Raw genomic sequence first — 18,130 nt, forward strand, 5'->3', positions numbered from 1 at the left:
TGTTACTGTATTCAATTAATGTCTTTTAGTTTTCTGAGGAGGGCTCCCACTTACAGCCGAAACGTCAAATTATTGACCCTCGACACCGAGAAACTTTACACTCATATTTAAGCTCCAATATTACAGAAATAAAATTTGAATCGTAAAATATGTTAGCTAGTGGAAGAAAAACTGGTTAAGGTGACTGCAGTTATAGTTTATAAATCCAGTCAGAAAATTTAATTTTATAAATACAAATAATCAAATCAACATTTGTGAAATAGTATTCCGAAGAAGAAATTGCGCCGGTTTTGACCGAGCTAGGATTGTATTACAGGATCTTTAAAGCGATTAAACAATTTAGTTGGCATGCTGAGAATTTGCTGTAAAATGACAACAGTAACGTTGTCGAAAGCTACAATGCTACCGTCAGCAAGTTCATGGGAGAAAGGCGTATTCATTTCCGAGGAAGAAATTTTTACTACGCTCCATGCGCTGCGGCTGTTGTGCAATTCAACACAAAAGTCATACTCAAAGTTGAGTGCTACGATAGAGAAGAATCCGATTACCGAATTTCAACTACAAGCGAGTTTTTTAACCATCCCAAGTATGGTATGAATTGAAGTGACGTAATAAAACTAAAAAAGCTTAGATTACAATTTATTCGCATATATTATATGTTATGAATAAAAAATGTTATGCGCTACGTAACATTACACTACAGCTCGTAACAGCTGTGCTTCCTCCGAAACGTAATGAAGATTTGTTAAAAATTTTCTAGATAAGGTACCTTGATCTTCAAAAGACTCTGCTGTACCAGGTATAGACTGAACATGGTTGAGATCTGCAGCATAATCGCTTGATGGCTTCAACACAACCTTGAAGGCACAAAATGAATCCGGCAAGGGTTCCAAGAAAGCACAGAGTTGAAAATGCTCACATTTGTACGAAGTAAATACAGCGAGACAACCTTGAGGGAGTCTACAATTTGTACTATAACAGCACGAAATGGTGTGATGTGGGAAGACTGAACCTAAAGGTGATAATCTACTCGTATGGAAATGGAACGAAGATGATGTGAAGTGAGTGTACAGATCTTCGTGATCGTTCTAGGAGATAAGTAGACGTAGCTCAATTTTCCTCTCCTCGGGCCCCGCGGCATGGCCATATATCTAGCGCCTACTGTAATCGTTTCTTATTTTATAGAACCTCTTACATTGCAGGTCGATTGATGCGTTGGGTACACGCTTGATTTTGAGCGGGCAATCAGCTTGACAGTACAAAAAGCAAAGCATGTAGCATCGTGTGGTGTAATTATTGGAGCAGTTTTTGAAAAGGTCATTTTTGAATTTGAACCGGCAATGCACCACCTAGATCGGTTCTAAAAAAAATTGGTAAAAAATTTCAGCATTCTAGTTCAATTAGAAAGAATGCTCGTGAGCATAAATTCATTTTGAGTTTCGAATTTGAACAGAGATAGCTAATAGTCATTGACGTTGAAAAATCGTTTTGAAAAACGAAATATTATATCAGCTATTTGAACAGTATTTCCAACGTAGTGGAGAAACGAAGAAAAAATCATAGCTTTGTACGTTGGCACTCCTAAAACAATTCAAACCTTGGCAGAAAAATTCTTTGCATATTGAAGATAAAAAAAGAGACAAATCATTTATAACCTAATTACAAATAAATCAGTCATTATTTCGAATTCGCACTCATTAGTCATTACTTGAAGTTGGCGGTCGATCATCGTTGCTGAATGTTTTCGTTTACCTCCAATATTCAAAGAATGTTTCTAATTTTTTTGGAACCAATTTGGAAGGAGACCTTTTTAAGATGAGCTTTTTAAGGACCACCGCAATGACATGATATTTTTGTTGAACTATTTTTGATAACATTTTGTGCAAATTTTTGTAACTATAATATGGCAACGATCGTAAAATTTATTTATAATCATAAGTTATCGAAAAAGCTGTGTCCTCTGCAAAAAAATGTAGGAGAATAAAAAAAATGACAAGTAATAACTACCAAAAATAATACACCCGAGATATCCACATTAGGGATATTCGCAACGTTTAGCGCGAACGAAGTGCAATGGACCGAGCCTCGTCCTGGAGGAACCACCTTGTTGATCGAGGTATCCTCGGCGCCAGGTAAGTATCCTATGTACTTTGATACAAAGATAAATGCGTACTTCTATTCTACTTCAAAATATTGATGGACCTATAAGCTAATCCTATTGTTTTTACAGACCATTGTAAGGCTACGTTATTATGTCGAATAACAACATTTCTCTGTGTAAGCAAATATTCCTATGAACGATCAACATATTTTTTATTGACTTATTCGTTTGTGTTAATCGTACTGTTACATGTGTTGATCAGATGTGAAGTAGTTTTCTGTTCCAGAATACACTACAGAAATAAAAGAAAAAAACTAAAACCAAAAAAACATATTTCATTACGACTAAGTCGGTCTTCGCAATCAAAGCATTAATGTTCCCGTAAAAAAAAAAAAATCAGAAATTTGGGACAACGTAAACACCATAAATGATTTCGCATATATGAATGCTCCTGGGCGAGAAAATTCATGCGTTGACCACCAGTCAATTCTGCTGTCGATTAACAGAGATCGCGGCCACTATGGTGGACTTTTACGTCTCAAACGGAAATACCAGAGACGGCAGCTCCTGCGAGACGAATTGATACCCATTTCAACCACTCTGGTATAGCGCAACAAAAGTCGAAATCGATTCGCCAAGAACCTAACTTGCCAAACCACCAACTAGTACAAGATGTAAGCACACGCTGGAATTCTACGTAGTATTTAATGGATCGATTATTAGAACAAAAGTGAGCTACTTCTTTATACATACCAGATCACGAATCTTTGAACAATTTAACACCTTCTCAGTGGGAGTTAGTGGAACAACGCATGAAACTCCTCAAACCGTTCGAAGACATTACTAAAATAACCAGTTCAGGTATTTCCTGCATCTCTGAAGTGATTCCATATGTCACACGTGATATCACATTGTTGAAATACTTGGGGAAGGAAGAGAGTGCAGATAGAACACCAAATTTATTGAAAATGAGATCTTCACTGAAAGTTGAGCTTGAAAAACGATTCAAATTTGATGGTAATAACAAATATCTGGTTGCCACTTTTTTGATCTACGTTTTAAAACTAGTTTCCTGGGATGGGTTCAAACGAAAAGAGCAAAAGAAAAAATTATTTGCGATGAGTCTAGTAGTACTGATGGTGATTCTTCTTCACTTCGTCAGAAAAGAAACGCCAATGAAAATGATAAAACGATTGAAATACACGACTGTTTCTGGAACTGTTATGAGGAAGTCGCTACAGATTATAATAATATGTAAAATGATGAGGATGTAGAGAAGAGTTCTACGGCACACGAAATTGATTTTTATTTGAAAACTGCGTGTCAAGATCGGACGATAGACTCTTACAAGTGGTGGTCAATAAACCCGAAGCAGTATCCAAGCCTGTCAAAATTCGCTAAGATTTATCTATCGTCTTCTGGCGGTAGAGTTATAGTGAGAGACTATTTTCAGAAGCAGGTATTGTTTACAAGGACAAGCGCGATCGTTTCTTACCAACCAATGCTGAAAAAATTGTTTCTATTCATCACAACCTATCGCTGATAGATTTTAATTATTGAAGCAATAATTTGTTATTAAAATAGATATATTTTTGTTTAATATATGCGTTTTTTTATACAGAATATTAAAAAAAGTGGCCAAATAGGCCGAATACCGAACAGTAGCCAAATATTCGTGGCATCTCTATTTTCAAGCACCCTGCCCATTTTGTACATTTAATTTTAAAAAAATTTTCTAGAAATTTGTTTGTTTGTTTTCTTTTTTTTAACAGTCACTAAACCAAAAATTATTCTGATTTGTCACTTGGGGAATACATTGGGAAAGTCTTTAGTCTGTTTTAAAAATGAAACAAAAATTTTCAAAGTAGGCTGAATACTTCAAAAATTGAATTTTCTGATTTCGAATAAACTTTATAATGTTTGAACAAGCAACGCAAGTAAATAAAATGATTAATAAGTGACGCAATAATTGGATTTTCTCAATATTTTTTAGACTTGTAAAATCAATGTTAAACTTCTTGACTCTGTTTTCACTGCCCAGCCTAACAAGGGCACTATAAATTGAGGACGAATAAATTGGGTTGTAACTTATCATAGCGGTAATATAAAACAACACGAGGTTCAATTTTCGATTTCTTCTACATTTGACCGGCATGCCCCCTAAATTGGTTCAAAATAAATAAATACAAATCTTGTCAAAAGCGCAGGTTCTCATCTTAACCCTAAACTTTCTCGCAAAATTTGTGAGTTTGCCAATTGAAATATACACATTTTTCTCAACTTTCAGTATACATTTATTTGATCGTTGGACTAATTATTGACAAAAAAATCTATAAGTGTAAAAAACCAATCAGCATTGATGCTTCTGTTTAAGAAAGATGTCAATATCGTCAATGGAGCATTCTGTGTCAATTATTCACTAATATCCAACTCACAAAAACATAGAATGCTTCGTAAGCAATGCTAATATTTTTATTGAATGTTGGGATCAATGCTTACTGATTTCACACAGTTATTTTGCGAACACTAGGTCCTGCGATGAAATATATACTGAAACTGTAGAAAAAAAAGTGTATATTTTAAATGGCAAAACTTCACAACCCTTGCACAAAAGTTACGGGCTAAGATAGAGATTTGTGATTTGAAGTAGATTTTTATTTATTTATTTGGGACCAATCTCGGAATCGGCCAAGTTAAAATTCGAAAAAGTACAAATTAAAAGCCACCCTAATGTACACGACGTAATTGACTAAATACTGCTCTTTATGTGTATACAAACAAAAGTTGATAACGCAGATTGTCAGAGATGGTCTTAATGTTATAGCTTTTGAATTAAAACGTTGCACTATTGAAAGTTTTAAGAGTGCAACGTTTTTGTTGAAATAGTGTATATAGACTTCCTGATGAGTAGTCATATTCAGACTCTGCAGTAGAACCCCAACGTTCATTGAAAATCTCACTAATGTAGTGATTATTCAACGTTAACCAATCTTCTCGAAACTACGTCGGGTTCAATTCTTGCAGGTTTCTCAATCATTCATCGATATAAGCGTACAATGATTACTTCTAATTTGTCTGGACGAGGCAAACGAATATCAGTAATGCTGCGCAGAAGTTCAAAGATGCAGTAGCAGCTGAACTCTCATCGTGATCTTCCTCAAAGGTCGTTGTTTCGTACGTTTCCGTTGCAGTAGCTTCTAATTCGGCCAGCGTTGCAACCAGCCAAGTTCTGACCTCCTCTTCATAAGCCGTATTCCATGCGATATTCGACTCAGCATACTCGATAGCTGTCGCGGCCGCCGTGCCCAGGATGGCGGATTGTGCTGTGATGAACGCGTTCAGCTGCAATACGATATATTTAATGGTAAAAAAGTCTCAGAACTCAGAAGATCAATTACATAAAAACCCGTTCAATAAATATTCTTCCAACTAACTAATGCTAGTTACCTTGTCCAGCTGAGTCTGGGTCGTCATTCGATAGGCGGTGCCTGTGAGGAATGTTTGAACTGTCGAGTTACTGCCAAAACTAGAAAAAAAAACATATCATCAATAACATTGTCATCTAGTTTTTACTTATTTAGTGAACAGATCACCCACGTGAAGTACAGAAGTGTCAATTAATAATCGACTCACTATGAAACAATATCGTTCACGTTATCAACGAGGAAGTCGAAGGCTCGATCTACATTGTATGGACTTCCTTGATAAACGTAAATGAAAGCCGATGAGGAAGTTGACGTAGTTAGTCCAGTCGTGGAATTGATGATTGCACTCATCCAGTTATTAATGATACTCTCGTTCTCAGAACACCCAAGACCAGCTAACAGCGCAGTTTTCTCGGTAGAAGATTCGGTGGTCAAATATTTGTTTAGAGCTCTGTTCCATGTTGTGGAATTTGCACCACGTAGCCCCGCGCAAATCGTGTTGGTCAATAAATTTGGGGCGATGCTGAAATAATAATGCAGATGTTGAAGGAGTCTTCGACTCAATTGACAGGTTGGTTTTACATTATTTTTCAAACATATTTTATTACTGCCTACACCCGGCATACCCGATGGGGTATGTCCCCGGAAGCCATTATCTGGCTTGTGGAGAGCAAAGGAGGGGATGTATCAGTAGCCAACATTATGCGGCTGCAGTCGACTTAAGATGTTCAATACAAACACCCGCATTCGCACGACGGACAAGAAAGACTGCAGAAAACCTTTCCCGATTGTAGCCGGGCTGAGTTCAAGGCACCGCCCCGCTACTCAGCACCTGAACGGCGTGACCCGTCTTACATTGTTGCAAGTTGCCGTTCAGAGCCTCATTGATAGGCCGGGGACTTGAACCTGGGTCCTTCCACTCCATAGACTCAAGTGCTCACACCTGAGTCATTACGGTCGGTAATTGCCACATGGTTAGGAACTTACGGATTGACCGTTGAATTATCGAGCCAGTTAATGAGTTTCTCTTCAGCACTAGACCTGCAGCTTTGGAGACCGAAATTGCAGGCATAGTTTATGACATTGATTCTGTTCAAAGTTGTCATGTGTTCGTCATCGGAAGACTCTTCGATACCAACTGTTTCGAAAACATTGCTGGTCAGGAAGGCAAAGTAGGTCTGGAAATTAAATATTTGTTTAAAGTATACTGCCAATGATGATTACTCAGGTTTCAGTAACACGCTGAAAAAGCCTCACAGCTGACAGTGACATATTACCCTGAACGATTCGTATTCATCTGTGTTCGCGAATACTCTGTGAAGGTAGCTAAGGCCAGTGAATGCGGCGTACCACGGGACATAGTCAACCTCACGTTGTAAATAAAGAGTGACATCTAACACAACTGAATAAGAAAGTAGGTTTGCTCTGGCCAAATTGAGAGCGTCATCTATGAGTGCAGCCCGATTGAGGACATGGATGGCCAAGTATTCATCACTGTTTAAGTAATTGGCGATCATTCCCCAATTCGTGTCATCGTAGTTTACGCGGTAGTAGCCTGATTGGAGTTGAAAACAGAATGATAAGAAATAAGAAAGCTGGGTTATAGATTTTCGTTCACGAGAAACAAAATAGTATGCATATTGCACCTGTCTGTTGTTTATTGAAGATAACCCATCCGCTCGCATTGAAACTGCTGATTATTATGCTTTCGTCCTGGCTACGAATCCAATCAGCGGCAACAGTGGAGCTGAAATCAGGGCTTGATTGGACCGCCCAGTTTATGGGAATCCACCATTTATAATCGTGTGTATCGCTCGAGTCAGCATCTCCAAGCAAGAAACGTGCTTGAGTGATTTCTGTTGTGCCTGTGGTGTAATTTCTAGTCACCGTTACGACTGGATATCCCATCTGCTCCACCCAAGTTTCCATGATATCCGCAACATAGACCAGTGTTGGAAGTATATATGCCTCACTCTCAGCCTCGTCTAGTGCCTCGAAAAGATCATCCGAGGTGGCTGCACTGTACGCCCTATAAAACAAAACATATACTCATCTTCTTCTCCAGGATCTCCGTTTGAAAAATTTCACCCCAAGCCTTACATCTTATTCAAGTACTTGGTAAGTCCAGCTTTGAAGACTTCCTCCGTCAAAAAGTGCGACATCATACGAATCACGCAAGCAGCTACAAAACAGTTTTAGAAACAAATAAGTGATGGGTTCATTGAAGAAATTATAAAGTGATTGACGTTACTAATAGGCGGTATAACCTTTCCTGTATGATATATTGTCAAAAATGGCGCTGATTTCACTCGGACTCGCCACATCTTGGTTCATCGGATGAGAGGTTGCTGAAGCATCGCTAACAAATGCAGTGGCTTGCTGAGCTATGACCACGAATTGCTCCATTAGGCGCCAGTTATCTTCCGCCTAATGTGGTGGTCAAAATCTTGTTAGAACATAGTCTATAGATGTTAAATCATAAATAGATGCGCATTAGCCACTAGTGTCGAAGGAAGGGTACATACTACGTCTGTCGTATAGTACTGGAAATAAGTTGCGAAACCTTCATTCAGCCAAAGGTACTTCCACCAGGCAGGACTCACGAGATTTCCAAACCATTGATGACCAAACTCGTGGGAAATCACCGTTGCTATACTTCGTTTCGTGGAGAGTGTACTCACGTTTTCTTCGTACAGAAACATGCTTTCTCTGAAATCATGGAACTTTCCGTTAGAAATCTACTTAAAATCTTCATCAGATAGAATCTATTGCAGAACTTGCACAATTCGTCTAACCTATACGTGACGAGACCCCAGTTTTCCATGGCACCGGCCGAGAAATCGGGTATCGAAATCTGGTCCATTTTTGGTAGCATGTAAGATATGTTTGTGTAATTTTCGAGTTCCGCCAATTCTATACGTCCTATGTCAAAAACATATTGTGCCTGATCAATAGCGGGGGGTTTGGTCCAAACATTGTATGTTTCGTCGTCACTTTTTATCGCAATAAAGTCCGAGACTACGAAAGCAACCAAATAAGTGGGCATTATAGGAGTAGTTTCGAACACAGTCCAGATTTTTCCATCGGTTGAGTCCTCGTAGGTGTAATTGATAGGCATATTGGAAAGTGCATGGAGCTCAGGTTCGTGCTTGATTGAGATGGCGAATGTTGCCTTCAATGCTGGCTCATCGTAACATGGAAAAGCTCGGCGAGCGCTTGTAGGCTCAAATTGTGTAGTAGCAAGCCATCTGTAAGGGGTTTAAGATCGGTAAAGAAGTTTTGAGGTGTATGGAAAAGGGTGAAGTAAAATACAATATATGTGATTAGATACAGAAGTAGTAATATTATACGTCACTGTATATGATTTCCAATTGAATGATTAAATTTCAGGTTAAAAGATTAAACTTAGGTAATCGAATCTGAATGATTCAGTGCAACATTATGTCCAACTCAAGATCAGCTATTTTAGAAATAAAATAATCAAATTTCTGTCCCGAATGTTTTGGGCTTATTGAATATGTCACTGATAAATCGAATTACAGTGACATAGATCTTCCTATGTGACATTTCTGTATCAAGTATTATTATTACTCCGCTAAGAATTGATACCAATCAATGGATGAATTGAATTTATGACCCGAGAGTGACGGAATGATTTCAAATATCACCTGAAGCGAAAAAGCTTTAACGAATATGAACATGGTATCCCAACTGTAAATAAATAACTGAGTTAAGAACTTACACTGTATCACCTGATGCATTGGTGTATGAACTTCTGTAAAACCCATACATATCGCTATCGAGTACACCAACGTATGTAAAACTGAGTGTGTAGTTTCCAATCGAGAGCTGACTTGCAACTCCAATAATTAAAAATTGTTCAGCCGTGTCGTAAGTGTGACTAGTAACATTGATTGATGAGCCATTTTGATTCACGAGCTTTGTAAGACTTTCGTTGTAGGTTAATGCATTTGTGTGCAAAGTGATAGTCGACGTAGCTTCCAAGACTTGGAGGAGTATGTCGACTGTACCGTCAAAGGTGAAATTGCCAACGACAATGTACGGGACCAACGTGATGTTATATTGCAGAGGAGCAGTGTTGTTTGGAAGACGATAGTCGCCGTCCACGCGACTTCCAATCCCGAATTGCCCTACTTCCGTACGGGGAACAGGGCTTGAAAAAGCGATGGCCACCAGCAGGGCCAGTTGCAGAACGATCTTCATCAAGGTCATTCTGTTTTTTCTGTAGAAGAAAATCACCGGTAATCGTTTGAAAGAATTGTCAGAAATATTTCCACAGCAGGTGATATAGGGTTAGATATTTAAACTATACGGACAACGTAAACACATGATGATTACATACATTTCTGACCTACAATACAAATACTTGAAAATATTTGAGAGAAATTTCAAATATTGATAAGTAAGAGGTGAAAAAAATAACAACACTCATTCATTCATTACTCTCCTATTCAATTAAAGGCAAAAACTATGTTAAGGGTGAAGCGATAAATTATTCAACTTCATAGCACTGTGATGAAAAGGATAGAATCGGTCAACGTTACGTCACCGTAAGAGCACTCACTGATGATGGTTTCACAAATGGCAGAACAAGTCCAGATATCGACTCCAGTTCGTTGCTTTTATATGGTGCACTTGTCATCCACTCACCGCAAAAAAAATTCGGTGCTCTCAATCTTATCGCTATCGTTGTTTGATACACAACCTGTCGGAGCACCCTCGAAAGTGATCAGCGCCTGTTAAGTGGGTTGTAATTGTTCGTATGCATAGCTCATTGTCAGTACAACTTCTTAGATGTCCTTGCACAATGTGATATTTGTCTATGTCAGCTTTATCTTTTATGGCTTGTCAAATTTTGTTGTGCCTACTTCAGATTGTCTGAACGTATCGTATCAGTTACTGACGGGATTAACCGAGCTGAAGTTTAAGCCACCATAATTTTCTGTTCTAAAACGCGTCCGTCAACCTCGGATTGTTCCAATTCCAGTAACGAGTACTTGAACTTCTTTCTATTATTTCTGATAATGAGTGAAATAATTTGGTAACTGATGAACTTTCCCCTAGAACTTCTGTGATGGGGTGAAGTAACTGGCGCACGTATTCATCTCGTTATTACGATCATGCTTATCACTGCTAAACTCAATTTTGTTGATTAGTAGGAGTCAACGGTCTCTGACGTGATTGTCACCTACATTCGGAGGAATGTTGAGTCATTGTCTGAGAACGTACACAATATTGATTCTGCGTTAATCAGACTCATCGTCAGTTGAAGAATACACGTGTTTAAAAATTTCTGACACATGTACCAGATACTATCTGAGGCTTTTATCGCTATTGGATAATTAATCGAGCATTGATGCAGACATCATAATTTCTGTCTATGTATCAGCGTTATATAAGAATGTTCACGGATAAGTGTTACTTATGAGTATGATTTGTACTAATGAGTGTTATTCCTTGTTATAACTTTATGATCGGTATGAATTGGTTCAGTAATAGTTTGCGGGATTGACGTGAAAACACCCGATTTAAATCTATTATTCCGATCATAGTAAATGTCACTGATCTACCGTGCATTTTGATAGGCAATTTCAAATTTCAGAGGCTAATCGGTATCACATTTTGTTCTATGCTGCAATACGCTTCAACCATTAATATTGGACGTTAGGGTCAATCTCATAAATTAAAATGAAATAATGGAACACTTGTTGAATTTTTTGAATTACTTACTTATTTCTTGAAAATTACAACGATCATTTGACGTTTCACAACCTGAGTAAAATTCACACCTCGTATTGCATATATTTAACAACAGTTTTCTCCAAGATAATCAACCTGCAAGGTTGAGAATCCCATACATAAAACAGAGAATAATCGGGCCAAAGGCAGTTGGTAAATTTCCGGCAGAACTTAATTCGTTTTCGAGCCACTGGGTTATATCACCTTCATAGGTGTCAAGCCAGTTTATATTTTCTTTCGTGATTTCTATTGCACGTTGGGCCGAGGATGCGGCCTCTCCTAGCTGATCGCCGTACTCAGAAATAAGCGTCTCGAGCTGTAAGAACCAAATTTTCTTTAGTAAACCAGAATATTCAAAACATTAGTGTAGATAATAGGAAAAAACTTCATACGTTGACCAACTGACTCTCTGACACTAAATGAGTGGCAAGATTTTGCAGTAAATTTCCGACAACGTTCAATCCTCCGTAGCTGAAACACGTGACAGTGTAGAGATGAACTTGTCGAACCAAAAGTAGGGTAGCAAATAAGAATTGCTGTGAATGGTACTCACTGAAGAGATATGTTCGCAATGTTGTGAAACAAAAATTGAAGTGCAACGTCTACATTGGATGGGCTGTTCGAGTAAACTGAAGTAAAAGCAGCAAGTCTATCATGAGAACGGAGGCCAGAGTTTTCAGTAATGGAGAATGTCAGGTATCTATGAAATATTTGTGTGATATTATTTTCGCAAAAAATTATACTTTTTTATATACCTGAAAACTAATTGCTGGGAAAAAACTTTTATTTATTCAACACGAACAACTAGCGGCAGTTATGGTGGTTGATATATGATGACAATTAATCATTAATCAGCTATTCGAGAACTTATCCATGTTGTTCTTAAATACGTTGCATTATCAACTATATTTGGTTCTCACCTGAGCAAAATATTCTCATCCAGGCTGCAGCCCAAACCCGAAAGAATTAAGGCCTGCTCTCCAGCTACATTCGTCTCTAGATACCTCTCCCACATGAAGTTCCAGACATTGGCATCAGCAATCCGCAGCCCTTCACAATACGCCCACGCTCTGAGGTCAACTGCAATGCTAACAGGAAATGATATCGAAATTTGAACCGGTGGTCCAGAAGCTTGGTTATTAGGTAGAAGTTAGTAACGTTAACGTTACGATAAGTCATGGAAAAAATCGTTATTGTACAATTTTAAAACAACTTTCAAGGAGTTGACTTTTAAAATATCAACATGTTTTCTATGATATTATTTACTCGCTGAATTTCAAAAAATCTTAAGAGTCCAAGTAACGATTTCATCTAAACATGCATCGCTAAAGTAACGCTACTAACATGAACCTCATTATTAGGTGCAATTGAAGTTCAAATTCTTACGAGGTATTCCCTCCGCTATTATAAAAGTCTTGTACAAGCTGTTGAGACTGGCTATTGCAACCAGGACAGCCCATCCGACAAGCCCAGGAGTGCGAATTTGCCCTGAGAAAACTTGTTACATGTTCATCGCCATCCTGAACCGTGTACCCGAGACTATTATGGATAGGAGATACTCGAGAGAATATATAACTCTGAAGGTACAACGAAAAAAAATATGATTTAGATCAATTGTGCGCAGGCGACGTCGTTTTAGAAAAAATAAGCCAGAGAAATATTTTTTTTGCAATACTTTTCATCACCTTAAAAGGGAAGATTCTATTTGAACAAACTTGCGCGACGATCTCGGAAACGGCCGAGTGAGATATCAGAAACTGATAGAATTTGGCAGCCAAATGAAAAAGTTTTAAAAGGAAATCACAAATGAAAAAATTTATAAAATTCAAAAAATTTACAAATTTTGTCAAAAATAAATATGTAAATTAGAAAAACCATTATTGTTTACTTAAAGAAGAGTAATAATGAGGTAAACGTTTATGCTTGTCGGTAAGACATGAAAAATCGAGTTATATCCGGTAGAACCGGGAATTCAAGTTGAACGGGATATGGCACTTTTTCATACCTATCATTTCGTTGTAAAATCCTGTGAGTTTTTAAATTTTTTCATCGAGTCGTTTCCGAGATAATCGCCGGAGTTTTTAGGACATACCAAACGACCGAAATTTTTCTAAATATCTGTCTTTCGGATTGAAGAAGTTCGAAAATGTAAAGAATCGTTCAAATTAGGAAAAGTGATTTTCGACCGAAATCAATACTTTTCTAGTATCGTCAAAGGTGAAGAAAAGTAAAATTACGTGTTAAATTTTTGCGTTACAAACTACACTAAACAATCAATGTTCCAATTGATTCTAACATAAAGCAAGTGATATAAATTCAGAGATGCGGATTGTCTTACCTGGAAATTCGCGTAGACAGTAGAGCGAGCTAGCATCCTGTCAAGGTGCGCGAACGCGTTAAATGCTGCAGTCCAAGGGACATGGTCTGTTTCTTGTCTCAGGTAACGAGTGAGCGATAGCGCGATATTGTAGCTGAGATATCCGGCACGTGCGAGGTTGAATGCATCATCAATAAGTTGCGCGCGGTTTATCGGGGATATATTCGTGAAATTTGAAGTTAGAAGGTACTCGCTGATCAGGTTCCAGTTTTGTTCATCGTAGTTGACTCGGTAAAAACCTGAAAACGATATCCAGTCATTAGGCTTTTTTACGTAAAGTTCTGTACGCATCTCGTCTTCTAATAAACAGTTGTTGAAATGATGATTGTATAAAATCAGATTTATGGTTCGCGCGTTTCTAGTTTTAAACAGTTGAATAGTTTCTGCATCACTCGGCTTCCTAAGTATGCTACAAAGTGAGTTGAGTGTTTTAAATACAAGAATGTGTGCGTTTATTATATTGGATCATCACTTCCAAGGCAACGATCAGTAAAAGAATTCGAGTATTCAAAATAATGGTTTGTGTGATGTGAAAGCTCAGGTTCCTATTTCAGAGATTCGTTATAAGAGCTATTGCAAGTGATTTTTAAACTAGGGAATGAATGTTATTGTGTTTCAAAGTCTGGAAAGCGATACAGAATTCATCTCGGTTTACTTAACAACCGTTTGAATTTAACATCTTAATAAGCTCCAACCGCATTTGCAACACTTTTGTTCAAGGGTTCATGGTAATTGGTGATATTGAATGAGTTACCTGTTTGCTGTAAATTACAAATGACCCAGTCGCTAGTCTGACCGCTACTCATGAAAACACTTTCATCTTGTGCTCGAATCCACGCGGTAGCCCTCGTGTTATTGAAGCTCGGGGACGACTGCGAAGCGACGTTGAGGGGTATCCACCACCTGTATTCTGTTGTGTCGTTTGAAGAACCACGCCCCTTGAGCAGGAAACGTTCCTTAACACAAAAAAAAATGTTAGAACTAGTCGACCAAGTATAAAGCTGATATTACGTAAGCTATCTGAGATCATATATAAATTTACACGTAGACTGACAGTGGTTTTGGTGACGACTCTGTAATGTCTGATACATTAGGTCAAGTGCGATATATTACATCAACTAATTTAATAAGTTACGTCTTAATAACAGCTGCTTCAGCACTGTTGATTGAACATAAACAAGTTAAAAATGCAAAGCTTGTAATTTATCAAGCGTAACCATCCAAGATGAAATATGCAGCACTTGTCACTAATGACATTTTACTATATACCGAACAGTACTAGTCAGTGTACATTGTCGACGTGATACCTGGGAAATTGTTTGAGTTTCGGTAGTATAGTTTCTGGTGACGGTGATCAGAGGATAGCCTTTCTGATTTGTCCAGGTATCCATAACCGTCTTAATATCAACGTGTCCAATAAGAATGCTGTCATCCAAGTTATCATTGGCTTCCTTCAAAGCATCCCACAGTTTTTCCGGAGTACCAGTACCATACGAACTAAAATGCCGGTCCGCAGATTCTTACATGATTTCTATCTCAGAGAGCTGCTAATGAGCAGAAAAACTCTCACAAGTGGTACTTACTTATTTGCTTGGTAGGTTTGTAAGCCTTTTTGGAATACAGGCTCTCCCAAAAAGTTTAATAACATTCGAATTATGGAACCACCTGTGTAACAAGTTCTCGTATCATAGGAGTAAAATACTCGATTTTCTGGATTAGCCACAAAACGTTGTTCAGTCATCCAATATTCAACAGTTTTAAAAACTTAACTTGATTATTGCAAGTTACAGAATCTAAAGAGTCTAAGGGTTGCCCCAACTATAGTTACCCAACAATTTTACAATTAGTTGGTGAGATTTTTAGGTAATATCTTAGTGATGTGGGTACATAGAAAAACGTGCCAGACCTTTGTAATAACTGATTACATCAAACACTGATTTGACTTCATCTGGACTATAGACGTCTTCATTGATTGGACGGCTATCGTCCGAGCTATCAGCAAGCATGGCGGCATGGTATATATCCACGGTGAATTGTTCCATCAATCTCCAGCTGGGGTTAACTTGGGCGGCTGTGTAGTACTCGAAAAACGTGGCAAATCCTTCACTCAACCAAACGTAACTCCACCATTCCGGAGTAACTAGATTACCGAACCATTGATGAGCAAACTCATGGGCCCCAACGGTTTCGATGTTCTGTTTGTCACGCGTGGTGGATACACCGTCCTGCCATAATAGCCAACGTTCCCTAAAAAGAAACTACCGTTCACTCAGCACTATAATTTTGATTTCAAAGTACAGTCGAGCTTTAATAAGAATGCTGTTGATATCCAGTTTTAGGATGAGAAAATATTTCGAACCTGTATGTGATAAGACCCCAATTTTCCATAGCGGTTGTAGCGCTGGTAGGTAGTGCAACCTGGTCCATTTTTGGAAACGATTCGTTGTAGTTTATTCCAATGAATGTACTCAGATTGTCCAAAAGCAATTCGCCAGCTAGCGAGTAGCTTGCAGTGCCCACAGCTTCTGGGCGAGACCAGATCCTGAAGGATCCACCCGTGTTGGCAACATATTCAAAGTCGGAAACCATGAACGCGACGAGATAGGTAGACATAAGAGGCGTTGTGTAGAACTTGGTCCACACTCGATTTCCGATCGTCGAGCTAAAATCATTTTATTGCATGAAAAAATATCTTGGTTGTTTTACAAACCTGTTCAATTATGCCAAAAGAATTCGTACTTGGGCTCAGAGACGTATTCATCCAGTGCATTAGAGATGGCTACCTGATCAGGCCAGTGGGCAATGCTGATGGTGAAATGGGCTTTGAAGGCTGGCTCGTCAAAGCATGGGAACGCTTGTCGAGCATAAATAGGCGCAAAAAATGAACTCACATACCACCTGCAGTGAACAAAATGTGGGTTTAAGAGATAACTTTTCTGATGAAGTACTTCGTGGATAAATGTTCGTATGACGAAGGGCGTTTCTCTCGGTGTAATGCAGGGGTTTTCCCTATTGCGTCTTATCTCTTGGAATTACCTCTTACACAACTTCGTCACAATATCGCTCAAGTGACACCAAATGAGTTATTTTAGACGTAGCGATCAATTTTCACGATCATGTTTGTTTACTTACTTTATCTCTCCGGAGCTGGTGTTGTAATAACTTTTGTAGAAGCCAACTGAATCATTCCTTAGCTGGCCAGTGTACTCTATATCCAGTGAGTAATTACCTAGGGTAAGAGCCGTCGCGAAAGTAAACGTATAAAACTGCAGATCTTGATCATAAACTGTAGTACTGATTGCAGGGACACTAACATCAGACGTTACTGCCACGCTGCTAATTTCAAGCTGGTTGACGTGGAGAACGATAGTGGAAGTTTCAGCGACGACTGTCACTTCGATTACCACCTTGCCTTCAAAATAATTTTCTTCCGTGTAAGGAACTAACCACACGCTGTAATTAATGGGAACAGTGTTGTTCGGAAGCCTGTAGTCCTCATTGGCCCCAACTTTAACCTTGTGTGTTTTTTGGTTATCTTTTGGCGAGGGGTCATGAGCCAAGGTTACGGAAGTTGTAATGACAGCAAAAATTAGCGTCAGATACTTCATCTGCGTAAAAGTTCATTGCATAATTTGATAATCCCACTTATATAACGATATCGTATCTTAGTATAAAAAGGTAGATTATCATGTTTTTTGAAATTATTTCATCGTCAAATTTGTAATTGGTGGCTTAATAATATTCACTAGTGAACCAGCGCGGTCAAAAGTCTTTTTTTATCAACATCACTTTTCATTTGCGTAGAGTGTGTACGTTTTGTTAAAAATTACAGTGTACCTTTAATCAATATAATTGTTACTTTTTCGATAAACTTACCATTATTTCCGTCGAAGCCCCTGAGATGTACGAAGTTGGCTACGACTGTGAACTCTGATGCCAGAGTAAGACGGCACTTAGTTAATCTGGGATGCTAAGCGTTATCGGTCGATTAATCATGTATTGTCAGCACACAAATCCCAGCCTAGTTGCATTTCTGGGGGTCTCATATTTATATTCTACATGACCGAAGATTTAATCAGCGTTGAAAATGCACTCATAAATTAGTTAGCCAATCTGTAGTCTCATCACTAAGAGAGGTATTTAATACCTTACACAAATATCTGTAACTTGTGTAAATTTTGGTCCTAATTAACATGTGATTCAGTTTAGCCTTCAGCTCGGAAATTTTATCAACTAATTGTCATTAACCTATCGGGTGATTTGTCAATTGTAATCTTGCATTTGATAACTTAGATAAAATGCAACTGCCATTTGAATTATAAAAGTATGTTTTGTCTGTACTGAGGAAATATACATGCTTCATTAAAAAATTTAACTGAAAAGTGAACTTTTATTCGTGCTGCATATCTCGCTATAGTATAAAAATGATACTGAAAAAAAATTCTTTTGTAGCTTTGTTAGTAAGAT

At 38.2% G+C, this 18,130-nt stretch overlaps 1 protein-coding gene and 1 non-coding gene across 2 annotated transcripts; both read right to left on the reverse strand.

Annotated features, from left to right (window-relative positions):
* Positions 1–1,986: 1,986 nt before the first annotated feature.
* LOC124293176 lies at positions 1,987–2,140 on the reverse strand. Its single transcript, XR_006903127.1, has one exon. It is a non-coding gene; the product is annotated as a U1 spliceosomal RNA (small nuclear RNA).
* Positions 2,141–4,734: 2,594 nt separating this feature from the next.
* Positions 4,735–17,611, reverse strand: LOC107222622. The gene is made up of 26 exons (XM_015662055.2): positions 17,540–17,611; positions 16,796–17,271; positions 16,403–16,561; positions 16,023–16,325; positions 15,570–15,910; positions 15,247–15,328; positions 14,971–15,160; positions 14,418–14,619; positions 13,625–13,902; positions 12,673–12,863; positions 12,207–12,374; positions 11,840–11,986; positions 11,679–11,757; positions 11,387–11,602; positions 9,890–9,948; positions 9,269–9,769; positions 8,322–8,774; positions 8,052–8,235; positions 7,794–7,953; positions 7,627–7,708; positions 7,173–7,555; positions 6,804–7,081; positions 6,514–6,704; positions 5,735–6,049; positions 5,549–5,627; positions 4,735–5,443 (listed from the first exon to the last, which is right to left on the reverse strand). Exons 1-26 carry the CDS (start codon positions 17,540–17,542, stop codon positions 5,168–5,170), a joined length of 5,796 nt encoding a protein of 1,931 aa, XP_015517541.2. The 5' UTR covers positions 17,543–17,611; the 3' UTR covers positions 4,735–5,167.
* Positions 17,612–18,130: the final 519 nt, after the last annotated feature.

Source organism: Neodiprion lecontei, chromosome 2 (genome assembly GCF_021901455.1).
Source record: "Neodiprion lecontei isolate iyNeoLeco1 chromosome 2, iyNeoLeco1.1, whole genome shotgun sequence".
Lineage (NCBI taxonomy): Eukaryota > Metazoa > Arthropoda > Insecta > Hymenoptera > Diprionidae > Neodiprion > Neodiprion lecontei.